The sequence below is a fragment of the Nothobranchius furzeri genome, chromosome 1, assembly GCF_043380555.1.
Source record: "Nothobranchius furzeri strain GRZ-AD chromosome 1, NfurGRZ-RIMD1, whole genome shotgun sequence".
In the NCBI taxonomy this organism is placed as follows: Eukaryota; Metazoa; Chordata; class Actinopteri; order Cyprinodontiformes; family Nothobranchiidae; genus Nothobranchius; species Nothobranchius furzeri.
This window is the reverse complement of record NC_091741.1, coordinates 34406709-34425735: the sequence shown is the minus strand read 5'-3', so window position 1 is coordinate 34425735 and position 19027 is coordinate 34406709. Positions and strand designations below refer to the sequence as shown.

Below are 19027 nucleotides of genomic sequence, written 5' to 3'. Positions count from 1 at the left end.
CCAGCTGTTTGTTTGGAGAAAAATCATCGGTGCTCTTCAGTTTTCCAACTAGCACAGCGCCCCCTGCAGGACAGACAGATCACAGATGTGTGTTTATGACCTAATAAGGCTCATGGTGTAGGACATTGGTTCCTGCAACTTTCAGTTTCCCACCCACAAAATAGTAATTGTCAAGACAGGCAACTGTGAAAATCTGAACTGATAATAAAAAACACACTCAAAATAATTCAGGGCATTAAGAAAACCGCTTCAACTTTCATTCACTGACGTCAATAAAGAGCAGGTTAAAACAAAGAATTTAGTTTGGGGTCAGGCTGGATAATATAGAAAATAAAGCATATCATAAAAACTTTTCATATTGATCCATATCAATATTTAGTGATAACTATAAAAAACAAGTTGAAAACATTTCAAGTGTAGCACTGGCCATTGGATGTCAATACTTTATAATAAAACAAGTTGACTTGATCTTTGGTATGTTCTTGCTGTGCTTAGTTTCTAACTGCATTTTTGGTTCTTTTTTAACACACAGAAAAGGTTTCTTTTTTTTTTACCTTGCTGACAATGAAAAAACACGACATAAACACACCAACAAAACCATACACAACAGTTAGAAACAGACTAGTACACCCAAAAGACAAGATACCAGCAGGACATAAATGTGGAGTCGTTAACAAAATCCCATGCAAACTCTGCAATAAAACATACATAGGAGAAACTGGACGCCAACTCAACACACGAACAATAGAACATAGAAAGGAGTGCGAGAAAGAAACACGTCGAAGACACACAAGAGCAGCAAAACAAGAAGCAGAAAGCACAATAAAGAGGTCAGCCGTAACAGATCACTGCACAAGAGAAAACCGTGTAATGGACTGGGACAACACAAGGATCATAAACACAGAACAACAGAAATACAAAAGATGGATAAAGGAAGCTATCGAGATAAGGAAACGTGGATGTGGGGCCATGAACAGAGACGATGGGGTCTACATATTGGATCGTGCATGGGACTGCATCATCGGAGAGGGGAGAGCGGGCAGCAGAGGGCGACAACGTCCTTTGCTGCCCGTAAATAAACGGAGTAGGAAGTGACGCCACCATCAGCGTCAGCTCTGAGGAAGTTTACAGCCGGTAAACGAAACAGTTAGCAAGGTAAAGAGAAACCTTATCTGTGTTTTTAAAAAGAACCAAAAATGCAAGTTGACTTGATTTTTATCAACAATCCGCTAATTTTGCACACAACCCTTGTTTGTTAAAAAGCAAGAAGAATGGACCACTGAGGTGAGTAAAGGTTTGGTAAATGGTCTGTATTTGTATAGCGCCTTCTTAGAGTTCTACAACCCCCCAAGGCACTTCACAACACAATCAGTCATTCACCCATTCACACACTGATGGTGATGAGCTACGATGTAGCCACAGCTGCCCTGGGGCGCACTGACAGAGGCGAGGCTGTCGAGCACTGGTGCCACCGGTGTTCACTTATGCCCTCAATACTTAGTTTGGAATCCTTTTGCAGAAATAACTGCTTCAATGCGGCGTAGCATGGAGGCAATCAGCCTGTGGCACTGCTGAGGTGTCATGGAGGCCGAGGATGCTTCGATAGCGGCCTTAAGCTCATCCAGAGTGTTGGGTCTTGCGTCTCTCAACTTTCTCTTCACAATATCCCACAGATTCTCTATGGGGTTCAGGTCAGGAGAGTTGGCAGGCCAATTGAGCACAGTAATACCATGGTCAGTAAACTATTTACCAGTGGTTTTGGCACTGTGAGCAGGTGCCAGGTTGTGCTGAAAAATGAAATCTTTATCTCCATAAAGCTTTTCAGCAGATGGAAGCATGAAGTGCTCTGGATATCCTGATAGCTAGCTGCATTGACCCTGCCCTTGATAAAACACAGTGGACCAATACCAGCAGCTGACATGGCACCCCAGACCATCACTGACTGTGGGTACTTGACACTGGACTTCAGGCATTTTGGCATTTCCTCTGCCCGGTCTTCCTCCAGACTCTGGCATCTTGATTTCCGAATAACATGCAAAATTTGCTTTCATACGAAAAAAGTACTTTGGACCACTGAGCAACAGTCCAGTGCTGCTTCTCTGTAGCCCAGATCAGGCGCTTCTGCTGCAGTTTCTGGTTTAAAAGTGGGTTGACCTGGGGAATGTGGCACCTGTAGCCCATTTCTTGCACACGCCTGTACACGGTGTATTGTGCAAGTGGATGCTTCAAATGTTTGCATTGGAGCAGTACTGGCTCAAGGAGAAGCTGGCAGACTCAGTCCACTGCTTTTAGCTTTGTGACTTCCATTATTTTGAGACCTGTGTGTGTTTCGGCTGCTGACCGAAGCTTTGTTTGTATGTTTATATATATATATATATATATATATATATATATATATATATATATACACATATATATACATATATATACACATATATATACATATATATACACATATATATACATATATATACAGCGAGAGAGAGAGATAATAAGGCTTCTGAAATCTTTGATCCTATTTTCTGTGAAGGGGTATGATTTTAAGTTTATGCATTTTACTAGTAAATAACTTACAAAACATCTGAATTGTCAAAATAGAAAAAATCGTGATCGTTATTTAGCAAAACCAAATGGTGATTATCGTTCACCCCTACTTCCAGGTTTTCCAGGGGAAGCGGGTAGGCTTCCCTAAAGAACGTGCTGTTTTGGAGTCACGTGACTCATTACACACCTTAAGGAAAACTTAGAGGAAGACGTACTTGACTCAAATTATTTTTAGTTGCTGAGGTAACACCAATTCAACTAGTTTAACGATGGTTTTTGTGTCTATGAATGTTGAGGTTGTACAAACTCCTGTTTGTCTGAACATCGTGTTCATCGATTTCCACAACAGAAAATAAATATTAGAAGCATAGAGATCATATAAATGTAGAGGCAACATGGGCGGGGTCTTTCCATCGGCCTTGCTGTAACTGCGGGCTGCCATGTTGCATGGGTTACTAGTGGCCCCAGGTAATATTCATTGGGCTAGAAAAGTCAATAGTAATCCCACAAAATCTGTTTTCAATAGTATGCCAATGGTTGGAACCACAGACTGCACAAAAACAGACATAGTTGCTCACTCAGCGTTGACTCCGATTAGGTTTTGGAGAGTGAGGAACCCATCCAATATGGCGGCGAAGTGGTTACTCTCCAGCGCTCAAAGTCACATTTACGTATTCCATTTAGTTTAATCTCGTTCCCACCTCTTGTATGCACTAGCTGTTTGTTTCATAAAAATAGTACAGTATTCTTACTGATTTCAAAAGTTAATGTTTCCTTCTAAAGAGTCCCCCCCCCCCCCCTTTTGAATGTGGGACTAATTTCTTTTAGTTTAGTTTAGTTTAGTTTATTTCAAACAAAGAAAACATACATAATTTTTAAAAAAGTACCACAAACAGAAAAAATACATTACTACATTGTCATTACATTTGAGCGTAATGACAATGTAGTGAAGCAGCTCTCCTGTGATCGTTTTAGACCAATGCCGTGCTCACATTTAGTAACTAGGAAGCCAACATCGCATTGTATTCAGAGTCGGAAAATAGAAGCGATTATGCTTAACTTCCATAGGAACTCGTAAATTAGAGAACAAAAATAATTTTAATGTAAAATGTCAGGGGACAAGTTTCTGTCTAAATATATTTAAACAAAAAGAAGCTCTTACCAGTTAGCATTGTGAAGATCCCACGCTTCAGCAGCTTGTCTTTCACCATTATCATTATTAGCCCTGTTTAGCTTGCTCCCATCAACGCTTGCCGCTTGCTCAAAACTGTATGGCTGTGCACCTTCAGTATTTAATATAAACGTATGTTCGTATTCAGAATCCGGAGCCCCTTGCTGCTGCTGCAAACCATTTTTTTCCTCAGCAGTCAGGAACGTTTTCCATGAGCGGCGTAATTTCCAGTTTCCAATAAGATGCGCTGTTTTTTCACGGATGAGCTAGGAGAGCCTAGTTGGAAAAGTAACAGCACCTTTTGTTTTCAAGTTTCTTCCTTTTTTAAATGAAAATATAAAGTTTTGACCTGTTACAATATAAGGGCTTCAACATGTGTTTAACGTGGAAGAAGATGCACTTTAAGGTCTCCTCCACGTTGGACGTACCCAAAGCTCAGTGACCATAGGTGAGGGTAGGAATGTAGATCGACCGGTAAATCGAAAGCTTTGCATTCCAGCTCAGCTCTCTCTTCACCACGACAGACCGGTACAACGCCAACATCACTGCAGACATTCTCATAAACAGCTGAAACACATGTTCCCGTTCTTTTGGTAGAGATGTAAATATCTCTTTCTGAATTGTAAAATTTCATGTGCACCAATCTATTGAATCCAGTTTTTTTTATACAATATAATGTTCTTTGAGTAATGCAAACCCAGGCCAAAGCAGGATGCAGCACGTTTATTTGTAAATGAAGTGATCAACTTTCTGCAGAGGCAGGTATTTTTGGTTCAGGGAAATACTGTTAATTAGAACACAACAGCTGGGATTTGTTTTTCAGTACAATATGTTTTCTCAGAAGATTTTTAGGTCTTGTAGAACTCAGCTTAACCTCGAAACTTCCATTAACGACTGCGTCCTAATTAAAGTTAAACCAAGGAAATAGCCTGGTTTTGCGTTCAGATGTGTTGGAGCAGCTGAAATGTGAAACTGCTGTGTCTGGGCAGTGAGTCAAGGTCTTAACATTTCCTTTTTTATTAATAAATGTTTTCTCTAATTGAATTTACCTTTGAGTTTCAGGATTCAGAAAACTGTTCATAGAGACAGAAATGGTCACAGATTCAGTCCATCTAATTCTGGGTCGCTGATGACCAGCTGTTTACCTGTGGCAGGTGTGGTGAGATCATGATGAGTCCTCTGAACTGGCTTAGTTTTCAGCCTCGGTGTCGGTAGCCTTCCCTCCTCTCTGCACACAGCAAATACAAAAAACCCCAGATGTGGTCTTGAGAAGCAGCTGGGCTGAAAGCGTCAGACTGGTGACACACTTTCTGTAATTGTCAGAAATAAGGTCATGTCTGGGTCAGAATCAGAACGTTACTGATCATTCCAAAACGAGAAAAGGTAAGTCAGTTGTTTGCTTAATGAAAGCAGAAGGCAATAATTTCATTTCTAGCCCTTCACAAATTGATGATCTAGTTCATCATGTTACTTCTTCTTTACGTGTGGCATTAGATGATGTTGCCCCTTTAAAAAAGAAGGTAATTAGGGACAGGAAGTTGGCTCCCTGGTTTAATTCTCATTTACGAGCCTTAAATCAGAACTCTAGAAAACTGGAGAGAACATGGCGCTCTACACACCATGAGGAGGCCTACCTATCCTGGAAAAATAGTCTTGTGCTTTATAAAAATAAGCGTCGAAAAACTAGAACTGCTTATTTTTCATTGCCAATTGAGGAGAATAAGCATAATCCTAAATTTCTTTTCAGTACAGTTGCCAAACTTACACAGAATCGTAGCTCTGAACCATCTATTCCCTTAGCCCTCAGCAGCAATGACTTCATGGGATTTTTACAAGTAAAATTAATTCTATTAGAAACAAAATCTTTAGCATCCTCCCTAATGCGATTTCTTCTTCCTCAGTAAGTGAGGCAGCATCAGAGGTGACTGTAGAACCTCATCTGTGCTTGAACCGTTTTGATCCAGTTGAGCTTTCAGAGTTATCAAAAATATTAGCTTCATCTAAACCTTCAACTTGCATTTTGGATCCAATCCCAACCAAATTATTTAAAGATGCATTTCCTTTGGTTACTGCCCCAATTCTAGATATAATCAATCTATCCTTAGTAAATGGGTATGTACCACAAGATTTTAAGGTTGCTGTAATCAAACCTTTACTTAAGAAGCCTTCTCTGGGTCCAGATGACCCAATGAGTTATAGACCAATATCTAAACTTCCATTTTTATCCAAAGTCCTGGAGAAAATAGTGGCCATCCAAGTATGTGAGCATTTAAACACTAATGCTCTGTTTGAGGAATTTCAGTCATTTCATTTCGTAAATGTACATGACAAATCTTCTTCATACTCCAAGGTTACTTGTGGAGTACCACAGGGATCAGTGCTTGGACCAATTATTTTTACTATATATATGCTCCCAATTGGTGAAATCATTAGACAGCATGGGATAAACTTCCACTGTTATGCTGACGATACTCAGCTATATTTATCCATTAACCCTGATGAACCTAATCGGTTAGGTAGATTACAGGCTTGTCTTGAAGACATAAAAATTGGATGACTCTAAACTTTTTGCTTTTAAATCAAGACAAGACGGAAGTTCTCATCTTTGGACCAGAAATCCAGAAAAGGAAATTGCTTAGCCAATCGCCTGACCTGAATGGCATTACATTAATCTCCGAGAACAAAGTAAGGAACCTTGGTGTTATCTTTGACCAGGACATGTCATTCAAATCCCAAGTTAAACAGGTTTGTAGGATTTCCTTTTTCCACCTTCGGAATATTGCTAAGATTAGAAGCATCCTTTCCAGGAGTGATGCTGAAAAACTAGTTCATGCATTTATTACATCAAGACTGGATTACTGTAATTCATTACTCTCAGGAAGTCCACAGAATGTAGTTAAAAGTCTTCAGCTTGTCCAAAATGCTGCAGCTAGAGTTCTGATGAGAATTAAAAAGAGAGATCATATCTCTCCTGTCTTAGCTTCCCTACATTGGCTACCTGTTAAACTCAGATTGGATTTTAAATGATAAATGACCTGCACTTGTATAGCGCCTTTCAGAGTAAGGACTCCGAAGCGTGTGTGCCATTCATCCATTCACACACATATTCACACGCTGGTGGTGATGAGCTACGATGTAGCCACAGCTGCCCTGGGGCGCACTGACAGAGGCGAGGCTGCCGAGCACTGGTGCCACCGGTCCCTCTGACCACCACCAGCAGGCAAAGTGGGTTAAGTGTCTTGCCCAAGGACACAACAGCAGAATTCTCTGTCCGAAGCCAGGATCTAACATGCAACCTTCTGATTACTGGACAACCTGCTCAACCTGTTGAGCTACTGCTGCCCCTAAGATCCTCCTTTGCACATATAAAGCTCACACAGTAACAAAATGCAAATGACGACTTTAGTCATCATTGGCAGTAAATGAATTAACTGTATTATTTCCTGCTATTTCAGCTGTTAACTTTATTTTCTCTCTAAGTGTTTTTCTCCCCAGAAGAAGCTACAACGATGTTCTGCTGAGCTGTGGTGGCCTCATGGAGGGGGCCATCGGCTAGCACACTGCTGCTAACCACTTAAACATTCTCCCTCTCCTGATAATGGCTTTTTGCTTTCCTTGACGTTGGATGTGCTACTACTAGTTTACCCGTTTAATTATAGATCCACTAGGATAAATACAATAAAGTTTATCTCTCACCAAATAGAATATTTACTAAGAAATCACAATGTAACCATAGAAACACTACTGTGTGTGTGTGTGTGTGTGTGTGTGTGTGTGTGTGTGTGTGTGTGTGTGTGTGTGTGCGCTCTGTCTTCTCCATCCCCAGTGAGTCGTGGAGGATGGCTGCTTATACTGAGCCAGGATTCTCTGGAGGTTTCTTCCTGTTAAAAGGGAGTTTTCCTCTCCACTGTCGCTGCATGCTTGCTTAGTATGAGGATTGCTGTAAAGACTCTGACACTAGTCAGTGACTCGATGCAACCTGCTGGGTTCCTTATATAGGAATTTTTTTTACTGATTGGCTTAATGACCTGACCTGTACTGGACTGTTTACTGTGTGAAGGTCCTTGAGACGACTCGTGTCGCTATATAAATAAACTCAATTAAACTGAATGAAACAGTTGATTTTATAATCCCAATAACGCGTCTAAAAACAAACAGTACGAAAACATGAAAGTTTAAAACTGCTGGTCGCCTGTTTGGGGTGGTGGTTTGCTGAGCATGATTGGGTGTCTAGCGTTCATTTTTGTAAATCTTACGTTGTATGTGTATGTGTGAGCATGAGGGAGGGAGTGTGTGACTGTGTTTGTGTATGACTGCATACAGGTGGGGCCTTTGACTCCTCCCCTCTCCTGGGACTGCTTGTGTTGCTACACATCTTCGCCTCCCCTCCACCTGCCACATTTGGCGTGGAGGGTGGTGCCTTGGTCTGCCTGAGTGTTCGCGGCTCCCGGGTCAGGGGGTTTAAGATTTTTGGCATCTGTCTGATTGATCCCAGTGGCTGCCTGGTGGGATCTGAGTCCCTGGGCTCTGTTGGGTCCCCGGCGGGGCTGGTCGCCTCTGAGTCCTGGGTCGCTGGGTTCCGGGCTCAGCCAGCTTGGGGCTGGGAGACTGCAGGCGGGCCTGTGGGCTTGCCGCTGTTATCCCCAGGGCTCTGCCAGCTGCTGGTTGTGGCCCCCCGGGGCATTCCTCTGCCCCTCTCGAAGGGGGGCAGGGGCTTTTCTGGTTACAGTCTCCTTGGGGTCCCTGCACTCTGGAGCAGCTCCTGGATCTCTGGGACTTGGAGCTCCCTCCATCTCCTGCACATCTTTGGGGGGCAGATCTGTGGCCCCTCACACTCTCTATTGGACGCTCCTATAGAGAAACCTTACATAAACAAGCGTGTGTACACACACAGGTGCTCACATGGTGCTCTCATAAGTATGGACTTGGGCATGTTGTGACGGCTACCAGCCTGGGCATTGGGATGCAGGAGTCAGGATCACCCAGCCCTGGTGATCAGCCTGACACCGCCCCTCCCCCTCCTCTCTTCCAGGCTGCTGAGGAGCACAGCTGAGCTGAATCCTGCTGATGACCCACACCTGGGATAAAAAGGCGGTGCCTTCAGCAGTCTGGGAGACAGCAGTGTAGGGCTTCTGCTGTCCTCCAGGCCTTACGCTTTGTTTTAAACCCCTTTTGTGTGTTTAGAAGATCTATGTGATCTTTTTGGTTTATGTATTCTTTTTAAGGTTAACGTCGTAGTTTACCGACTTTGGGATTTAAAACACTCAGTGTTTTCGTAGTGCGTCGGTTTTTATTATCAACTTGTGGATTTTGGAAACGCCTTCTGTTTGGTAAAACTTTTAATATAAGTTTTAACCAGGTGCTTTAATGTTGGTAATTGGTCTTTTAATGATAACCTTTTAGTCTTGATTTTTTTTTTTTTGGCATTATTTTAATAATGCTCTCCATCTGTTTGAACTTGTTTTTAGAAACTTTTATAACAATTAAACCCATTTTAACTCTACTGTTGCATTTCTTATGTTGCCCCCTCCTTCACATTTTAACACCTCCTGTCGGGGACGTAACAACGTTCAACACATGTCTTAAGGCTGTGGTTGGCACTAAATGCACTGTGAGTTATTATCGTGATTGTTCAGTAAAACAATATTTTTACATTTCCTTATCAGGTTGACGCAGTGTTAGCTTGCTCCTGTTGTATTGTTGTGTGTTGTTTTTCTCTTTCTGCAGGTCTAGAAGCAGACTCTTGTTCATGATTGGTTGTTTATTTTTGTGGAAAATGTTAACTAGATGCTCCTATACAGGTGCAGGACAGGTGCAAATTAGAAAAAGGTTCCCAGCCCAAAACAGCATTGTTATCCTGTTCGTCACCTCAGGTTTACACACACTTTCAGTATTACCTTTGAGGCATTTAATTATTGGACATTTAACATGAGTAAGATTATTTCAGGTTCCCCACCTGATCTCTGTGTATCTTCATTCCTTCTGCCGTTCATTTACAAACAGATGATTTTTCCTATTCAGAAGTGGGAATTTTCATGTTCCGGGGAGGAAGTGAACGCAGCATTAGCTGATAGCAACGGAAGCTCAAATATCAAGCTAACACAATCTTAATTTTTTTTTTTTACCAGATTATGATAACTCACTTAGAAGTTGTCAATGTTGTCATCATCACCCAATCACCCATCGCATTTAGTGAAGTGGACCCGAACTGTAGAGCGCGCTCTTTCTACCATGCTGCTTGTTCTGTTTACAGCTGGCCTACAGCAACTGACAACATAACGCTCTTGTGCATGTGCTGCTGTCTATCCTGGGAAGTCAGGTACCAAACTCTTAAGGTACTGAAACAAGGCACAGTTTCATATCGCATGAATCGGTCCTTAGTCTGTACCACGGAATTCAGTCAGGCCCTTAAAAAGTACCGAATCCGGTACCCATCCCTAGTAGCCATAAAGCAGCTCTAAGCTTCATAAAGGTTGGTTCTCATGTCTATCAGCCTTACTATGGGTGAAGAACCAAGGATCGATGGAACATACTCATCTGTGTTTTCTTTTTCTTCATCTTGTTCTTCCTCCCAGGCAGTATGCTGATCTCCAGGAGAAGCTGTTGATGCTTTTGTTTCTCCAGAACCAACAACAGATGATTTCCTACTGAAGTTACTGGAATGAAAAGACAGAGAAATCAGCACAGGTGAGTTTTCAGATCATGGTTCATTTTATACCGCCACTTCTCACCTGGCCAGGTCCAGGGCTTCCACACAGGAAGTGCTGCAGCTGTCTGGTTCAGGTGAAAAGTCATCATTCAGGTGGGGGGTGGAGTCGGTGGTGTCGGTCGGCTCCCACACAGCCGTGTGCTCCGACAGCAGCTGGCTCAGGTGATTTCTGCAGAAGTTAGTTCCCCAGGCTCTGCGGCGGTACAATTGGGCTTGCTGCCTCAGCTCCCTCACCTGGTCCAGAACAAAAAAAGTTCTGATGGGCCCATTTCAGAAGAAGGTAATCATTTCTATAGCGCCTCTCAAGATAAACATCACGAGGCGCTTCACAAAAACAAAAAATTTAAATATAAAAAAACAATTTCTAAATTCATTAAAATACGTTTTAAATGAGAAAAAATTGTGATTAAAAATGTAAGGAAATGGACATGAAAGAGGGAAATCAGTGGATCCTGGGAAAGGAGGAACAAGGAGAGGGTGATGAAGGTCCCACAAAAGGCTGAACAAGTGAGTTTAAAGGAGTCCGCAGAGTCCACTGATCTCAGGCTCGGGGGTAGAGAGGTCCAGAGTCTGGGGGCCACAGCAGCAGATGATCTGTCACCTTTGACCTTTAGCCTGCTGCTGCACAACCAGTAGGAGGGACGTACCTGGGGCCTCATTTATATAAGCTGCTTACACACACACTGGAGTCTGATTATTGTGTAGGACCGTTTCCGGGCAAACTTTGTGTTGAAGGAAAACATGATGGCAACTTTAAAAAACTGACCCTGGCATAAGCCCAGGTTGGAGATGGAGAGACTGGCAGCACAGCTGGTGAGATGGTGAATTTAAGGTGTCACAGAGTTTACGGGCAGCAGTAGCTCAACAGGTTGAGCGGGTTGTTCAGTAACCGGAAGGTTGCAGGTTCGATCCCGGCTCCGGACAGAGAACCACAACACTGTGATTAGAGATGGGGTGAGAAGCTCGGTCATCAGGGAAGGGCTTGGAGTAGACCTGCGGTCGCTCAGGCATCTGGTTAGGATGCCTTGCTGGTGAGGTTTTCCAGGGCACGTCCAACTGGGAGGAGACAGAAGGGAAGACATGCTGGAGGGACTGTGTCTCTCGGCCCAGGACATGCTGAAGTCTCTCGGCTGGCCAGGGAACGCCTTGGGATAACCCCCGGAAAAGCTAGCCTATGTAGCTGGGGAGAGGGAAGACTGGACCTCTCGGCTTAGGCTGCTGCCCCCACAACCCGACTCCGGATAAGAGTGTGTGAGCGGGTTTATGAAAGGCACTCTACCACAGTTTGAGAGCTCCAGATCTCCACGGAGCTAAAGCCTTAGCTAAATCATCCCGTTAACCATACAGTTTATAAAAGTAGGCCACGAAAATGTGACTATCATACACCGTAGTGGTCGGCGTGGTGTCTACTCTTCTTTGTCTATGCCGTTGAGGACGGACCTCTGTAATGAACAAATCTACACTAATTTGAATAAAAGAACATTTTTTTAAACTACAATGACAAGAATGTCTGAAGACGTTTCTGAATGAGCTTTATTGTAAAGTACGTGAGTTAGACTCACGCTACGAGGAATCTGCTTTGGTGGTGGTTGTTGTGTTTTAGTTAGATGCACTGGTGTGTGTCCGTGTGTTTAAGTCATTATAAGAACTACTTTTGCTTTGTAGAGATTGTAACAAGTTTTTATGCAGGTGCTTGCACTGAAACTACTCGTGTTCGTGTGTTTAATGACATCTTTCTGGCCTTGGATTCAGGGTTCCATGTGGTTCTGGTACTTCTGGATCTATCTGCAGCCTTTGATACGATCGATCATAACATCTTGATCTCTAGACTGTAGGGCTGCAACAACGAATCGATAAATTCGATGAAAATCGATTACTAAAAGCGTTGGCAACGAATTCCGTCATCAATTCGTTGTGTTGCACAACTCTTCCAAAAGCGCCCCCCCTTCCCGCCCGCCGTTGCGCGCAGACCAGAGCAAGTCAGATCAGCGCGAGGGAGAGCCGCAGATCAGCGCGAGGGAGAGCCGCAGATCAGCGCGAGGGAGAGCCGCAGATCAGCGCGAGGGAGAGGTTTGGAATAGAAGTGGGATGAAAGATGGCGCCGGTGTGCATGGCTTGCCGTCTGTCACTACCAGTGTTTTGTTTGGTTGTTTTTATTTTATTGACTATTGTAGGAAATGCCAACTCTCTCTTGGTATATGATCGCCTAACCCTACTGGATCTCCGACCTTCTGTCAAAAGCTGGGCAAAATGGAACCAAGCTGGACATAAAACTCTGCCCCCGCTAATATCGGAGATCCCGGCTCACCTGTGCCGTGTTCTAGATCCACCACCCCGGCATAAGTGCCGTCGCCGGGGTCGCCGGGCCGGCTTCCTGGTGAAGATGAAAGCTTCTTTAGGCTATTCTCACAAGCCCTTATTTAGAAAACAAGGAGCGGTGCCAAACATCTGCTTCTCTCGGCGATCGTTGGATCCTGTCTGTGCCTGGCTGGTACCTGTCTTCGGCCTGGATGGGACGTCCCAGCCTCGAAAACCCTGCTCTCCTCGTCCCCGCCGGCGTGGTGTGAATCCGCAAAACCTGCGGCCTCTGTGTCGGGCTTCTATGGCGGCTAGCGACGGGGACCCGCCGCTTACTGCCAGGTTTGGCCTGGTAAATGCTAGGTCGCTAGCGAATAAAACATTTATTTTGAAGGATTTTTTTACATCCCGAGGACTGGATTTTCTCTGTGTCTGCGAGACGTGGCTGAGCGCCGGTGAGTGCAGCATCTTCTCAGATCTTCTACCTGGCGATTGCTGCTATTTTAATGCCCCGCGTTTGTTGGGCCGAGGAGGAGGAATAGCCACTATTTTTAAAAGTCATTTTAGATGTAAACAGCTACCAACCCCGTCGCTTACCAGCTTTGAACTGTCTGTGTTTGAGCTGGGCTGCTCTCACACAGTGTTGTGTGCGGTGGTTTATCGGCCTCCTAAATACAATAAGGACTTTTTGGATGATTTTGCTGATTTTTTGGCTGAATTCATGCCAAAATATGATCGTATTCTTATTGTTGGGGATTTTAATATTCACGTGTGTTGCCCTGATATGCCCATGGCGAGGGGCTTTTTAAACCTTATTGATTCGTTTAATCTGGTGCAATGTGTGGCAGGTCCCACACATGAACGTGGACACACACTTGATCTTGTTTTATCTCATGGCTTCCCTAGTTTTAACATAGAGATTTGTGATGCTGTGTTTTCTGACCACAGTCCTGTGTTGTTTGAAGTTCCTCTTGTATGTGCCTCAGTTAAACCTCGCGCTGTTGCTCAGTGCAGACGTGTTTTTAACTCCTCCACTGCTGAGCACTTTTCAACAGTCTTTAACCAGATTTGTCAGATCCCGGATTTTTTATGCAGCCAGACTGATGATCTGAGCTCTTGGTTTTATTCCACCTGTCGGACTGCTTTGGACACTGTGGCTCCATTAAAAACCAGGCGGCCTAAAACCAAATGTGAGCCCTGGCTGAACGAAATGACCTGAGCTGTCAGACGCGACTGCCGTCGAGCTGAACGCAAATGGAAAAAGGACAAACTACAGGTGTCATTTCAGATGCTGAAGGACTGTTGGCGTCAATATCAAAGAACTGTGAAAGAGGCCAAAAGAAAACACTTTTCGGACATTATTTTGTCTAACTGCCACAACCCGCGTGTGTTATTCAAAACTATTAACTCTGTTCTTAGTGCACCATATGCTGACTCTATTGAGCCCTCATTAGAAGCATGTGAAAATTTGTTACTCTTCTTTATTGAGAAGGTCTCCTCCACAAGGGCTCAAATCTGTCCTTGTGCTCATGACCCCTCAGTCGTTGTTTCCTGCTCTGCTGTCTTTGACAGGTTTGAGCCTGTGACTCTGTCATCTCTACAGGAGACTGTTGGTCATCTTAAGCCTGCAGGGTCTCCAAATGATGCTGTTCCTCCTCGACTTTTAAAAGAGGTGATACCTACAGTTGGTCCTCTGGTTCTTGAGCTGGTAAACCATAGTCTGAGGTCAGGCGTTGTCCCTAAAGATTTTAAACATGCAGTAGTCAAACCCCTGATTAAAAAACCTGCTCTTGATCCGCAGGATCTTGCGAATTACAGGCCTATCTCCAAACTACCGTTTCTTTCTAAAATTCTTGAAAAGGTAGTTCATAGCCAAATATTGGCCTTCCTGGAAAAGCAAAATGTATTAGAGGTTTTCCAATCTGGTTTTAAACCCTTTCACAGCACTGAATCAGCCCTTTTAAAAGTTTTTAATGACATATACTTAGCTACTGATGCTGGGGACTGTGTTGTTCTTGTGCTTTTAGATTTGACAGCTGCTTTTGATACTGTGGATCATGCTGTTTTATTCTCTCGTTTAGAGCACTGGGTGGGCATTAGCGGCACAGCTCTGGAGTGGTTCAGGTCCTATTTGGCGGGGCGAACTTTTTGTGTCAGTCTTGGTGACTATGTGTCGTCCTCCGCTCCGCTCTTGTGTGGTGTCCCGCAGGGCTCAGTTCTAGGCCCCCTCCTCTTCTCTTTGTATCTTCTTCCTCTCGGTTCTATATTGAGAAAGCATGGCATTGCCTTCCACTTGTATGCTGACGACTGTCAGATCTATGTCCCTCTAAAGAAAAAAGGCAGAAACCTCATACAGCCATTACTACAGTGTCTTGACGACATAAAGGCTTGGATGTCTGTGAATTTTTTAAAATTCAATGATAAAAAGACTGAGGTGATGATTTTTGGTAGTCCTACTGAGACACCCAATGTGTTTGTAGATTCCTTGGCCCAGTTTGTTAAACCAACTGTCACCAACTTGGGGGTCAAAGTGGACTGTGATCTGAAGTTTGAACATCAGATTAAGGCGGTGGTAAAATCTGGCTTCTTTCACCTCAGGCAGCTGGCAAAAATAAAGCCAATTCTTTCACGGCAGCACTTTGAGACAGTGATCCACGCCTTTGTAACCACTCGGCTGGATTACTGTAACGCACTCTACATTGGGGTCAGTGCATCATGTATTAGTCAGCTACAGAGAGTGCAAAATGCCGCAGCTCGTCTTTTAACTGGCACTCGAAAGTTTGAGCACATTTCCCCTGTTTTAGCTTCACTTCACTGGCTGCCCATTTCTTTTAGGATTCATTTTAAAATTCTTTTATTTGCTTTTAAAGGTCTTCATGGCCTTGCCCCCTCTTATCTCTCTGATCTGATACAGCCTTACACTCCCTCCCGCTCTCTCAGGTCTGCTGATCAGCTGCTCCTGATTGTACCCAGGACTGAGCGTAAATTTAGAGGAGATCGTGCTTTTGCTGTTGCAGCCCCAAAACTGTGGAACGAACTTCCTTTAGAGATAAGACAGGCCAGTTCCTTATCTGCTTTTAAGGCACTCCTGAAAACACACCTCTTTACCCTGGCTTTTAATACCTTGTGAGATGTTGGTTTCTATTTTTTATTTTATTTTAGCTGTTTTAGGTGATTCAAATGCGGTTTTATCAAGTTTTTATTTTTAATATAGGGCTAGTTTAATTTTATGTATCATGTGTTTTATTTATCTTTGCTGTTTTCTTTCTAGTCAATTGTTTTAATGTACTTTCTGTACAGCACTTTGTTCCTGTGCTGGGTCTTGTAAAGTGCTTTATAAATAAACTGGATTGGATTGGATTGGAGAGCCGCAGATCAGCGCGAGGGAGAGCCGGCAGACTTGCGCTGCTGCGAACCGGTTCCGCATTGTTGCGCAGCGATCCAGGCAGCTGCTTCCAGCGCACGGTCCATTCTCAAAGTGGCGCAACCAAAAAACTATAATTAGCACACGATCGTTCATGTCCGCACATATTCTCTATTTTCTGTCTTATTTGTGCCTGAAGCTAGCTACTGCGGAGCTCATCACCTGTGCTGTGGTGATGTCACCTCACGCAGCATCGAAAACGCGCTCTCCGCTTTTCGGTCAGGAGATCCCTTTGATCTGCTCAAAAGTAACTGATGAGGTGAAAAGGTAAGAATCCAGGCAACAGATTTTCTGGAGAATTAAGAGGAGATGCAGGAAGATGAGAGACAGACAGGACAGGAAAATAGTTAAATAAAAACAAGAAAACAAAACAAAGTGTTGAAAAGTAAAATGTAGGTAGATTTATCTCCACTACACGTTTTTACCAGTAAAAAACAATAAGTTATACACATGTAGTATTTATACATCTGATACAATTCAGATCACCTTCAAAACTCAGTCACACACCCAGGGCCGTTTCAAGACATTTTGGGGGCCAAGGCAAAATGCTCCCCCCCCAAATAACTAGGCTCCCCAGAAGCCTCTGTGTAATTCATGCCCTCTCCAGTAGTGTTAGTTATACGGTGTTAATAAAAGCCCCTCAGACATTACTGACATGTTCTAATATTATCAGATGAAGAACTAAATGATCAGACATGCTGTCTCATCTGCTGCTTTTCTAAACTTGTAAAAAGTAACAAAACCATTTGAAAGCCACTATTTGTGGATTCTCTGAAAGTTTCCATGGAGTGTGGGACAACTTATTTTATCATTGATCCTATCGTCTAATCTCACAGCTGAAACAAGCATCCTTAATAATCTGTGCACAGGAAGCGTACCGATGCTGTAGTAAAACAAAAGGTATAATAATTTATTATTAATAAAACCTTGTTGCAGCACTAAAGCAGAAAAATGAGATTTTGCAGTAAATATGCAAAATATTTACATATGAATTGTTTTAGAGCCCTTTTATTGGCAGAATCTGATATTAATTTAGTTCTTACAAAAAATGGGTCCCAACATGGTTTGTGTGGTGTTGCCATAGTGTGACGTCATAGGCACAGATCCCCTGTCCTCTTGTTTGGAAATGGAAATATGATCACCCTACATTAAACAAACTGTCGACCCGGGCTTTTGCGCTGCACAGAGACGCTTCGCTGCCTATGACTGAACGTCAGTTGAGAGTCAGTCTCATGCAGACTGACCAATGAAGAGAGGGCCTCAAGTTAAGACCCTCTCCTCATTGGTCAGTCCACACGAGGTGGGTCACAGGTTACTCTGGGCGGGTTACGTGTTGTCAGGCATTCAAGTATTGAGTATATTTACTGCATATTACAGTAAAATATTCTGTATGTGACCACATTATGGTGATCCTCGGGTCGTGATGATGGAGCCCTTGAATATTGTTGCCCAGGGTACAACAAAGTGTTAATCTGGCCCTGGTTCCGCCGTCACATTCCCGCAGAAACTGGTTGATCACACCGGGGCCAGACTACTAGCATGTGGCTTTACAACCACAATGTCCTCAGAAGCAAAAATGCTTTTAAAAGGGAGGGAGGAGTCCTAACTGTTGCTGCAGGCGTGTTGTGTGAGAGTGCAGTTATATACTGGTTAATATATTTTTGGGTTCAGTTGCTTTCATGTGGCCTAATGTGAGTCTATTTGGGATCATTGGAATGATCAGCAGCATTTCTTGATTTGACTTTATGGCAGTTGCCCAGGGCATCATTGCAAGGAGGATGGCATTCATTTACTTTTGTTTTATTTGGTATTTTTTCAGTCAGTTTTGGAAATAGTGATCAATTTTGATTAATTCACAGCCTATGTTTAATTACATTTAAAACAAATGTTAACAGATGAGATCAAACAAAACAGATGAGAATTGCCCTTAAGCTGTTTAACTTGGACCAAGCATTTTAGGTCACAGATAGATGTAGCTTAGGGTCTCTGTCTATACACCTTATAAGACAATTTAGGTGATGGCATGTTGTTTTTCTGCTATTGAACTGTTTTCTAATAATGTTGTGTTAAATAGAGTGAAGGAAGGAGAGAAATAACGTTTCCCTAGCAGTTTTTAAAAATTTCTCCATGTAATCCGATTAATCGATTAATCGTGTCGAGACCCCATCCGATTAATCGATTATCCAAATAATCGTTTGTTGCAGCCCTATATTGTTGCCCAGGGTACAACATGGTGGCGCAGTGGTTAGCACTGTTGCCTCGCAGCACGAAGGTCGCAGGTTCAAAACTCGCCTTTCTGCGTGGAGTTGCGTGTTCTCCCCATGCATGCGTGGGTTTTCTCCGGGTTCTCCGGTTTCCCCCACAGATCACAACATGCCCTATAGGTTAAAAAAAAAAAAAAAAAAAATTGTAAGTCGCTTTGGGTAAAAGCGTCTGCTAAGCACATAAACAACATAAAGTGTTAATCTGGCCCTGGTTCCGCCGTCACATTCCCGCAGAAACTGGTTGATCACACCGGGGCCAGACTACTAGCATGTGGTTTTACAACCACAATGTCCTCAGAAGCAAAAACGCTTTTAAAAGGGAGGGAGGAGTCCTAACTGTTGCTGCAGGCGTGTTGTGTGAGAGTGCAGTTATTTACTGGTTAATATATTTTTGGGTTCAGTTGCTTTCATGTGGCCTAATGTGAGTCTATTTGGGATCATTGGAATGATCAGCAGCATTTCTTGATGTGACTTTATGGCAGTTGCCCAGGGCATCATCACAAGGAGGATGGCATTCATTTACTTTTGTTTTATTTGGTATTTTTTCAGTCATTTTTGGAAATAGTGATCAATTTTGATTAATTCACAGCCTATGTTTAATTACATTTAAAATAAAT

At 43.2% G+C, this 19027-nt stretch overlaps 1 protein-coding gene across 2 annotated transcripts in view; it reads right to left on the bottom strand.

Annotated features, from left to right (window-relative positions):
- Positions 1–19027, bottom strand: part of mdm1 (Mdm1 nuclear protein) — a 46385-nt gene that overhangs the window by 7237 nt on the left and 20121 nt on the right. For both annotated transcript variants that reach the window (XM_015962497.3, XM_070542845.1), the window contains exons 10-13: positions 10447–10658; positions 10249–10371; positions 4861–4943; positions 2–63 (exon numbers count right to left, since the gene is read on the bottom strand). In XM_015962497.3, coding sequence (XP_015817983.3) covers positions 2–63; positions 4861–4943; positions 10249–10371; positions 10447–10658 — 480 coding nt within the window. The remainder of the gene's footprint in view (position 1; positions 64–4860; positions 4944–10248; positions 10372–10446; positions 10659–19027) is intronic.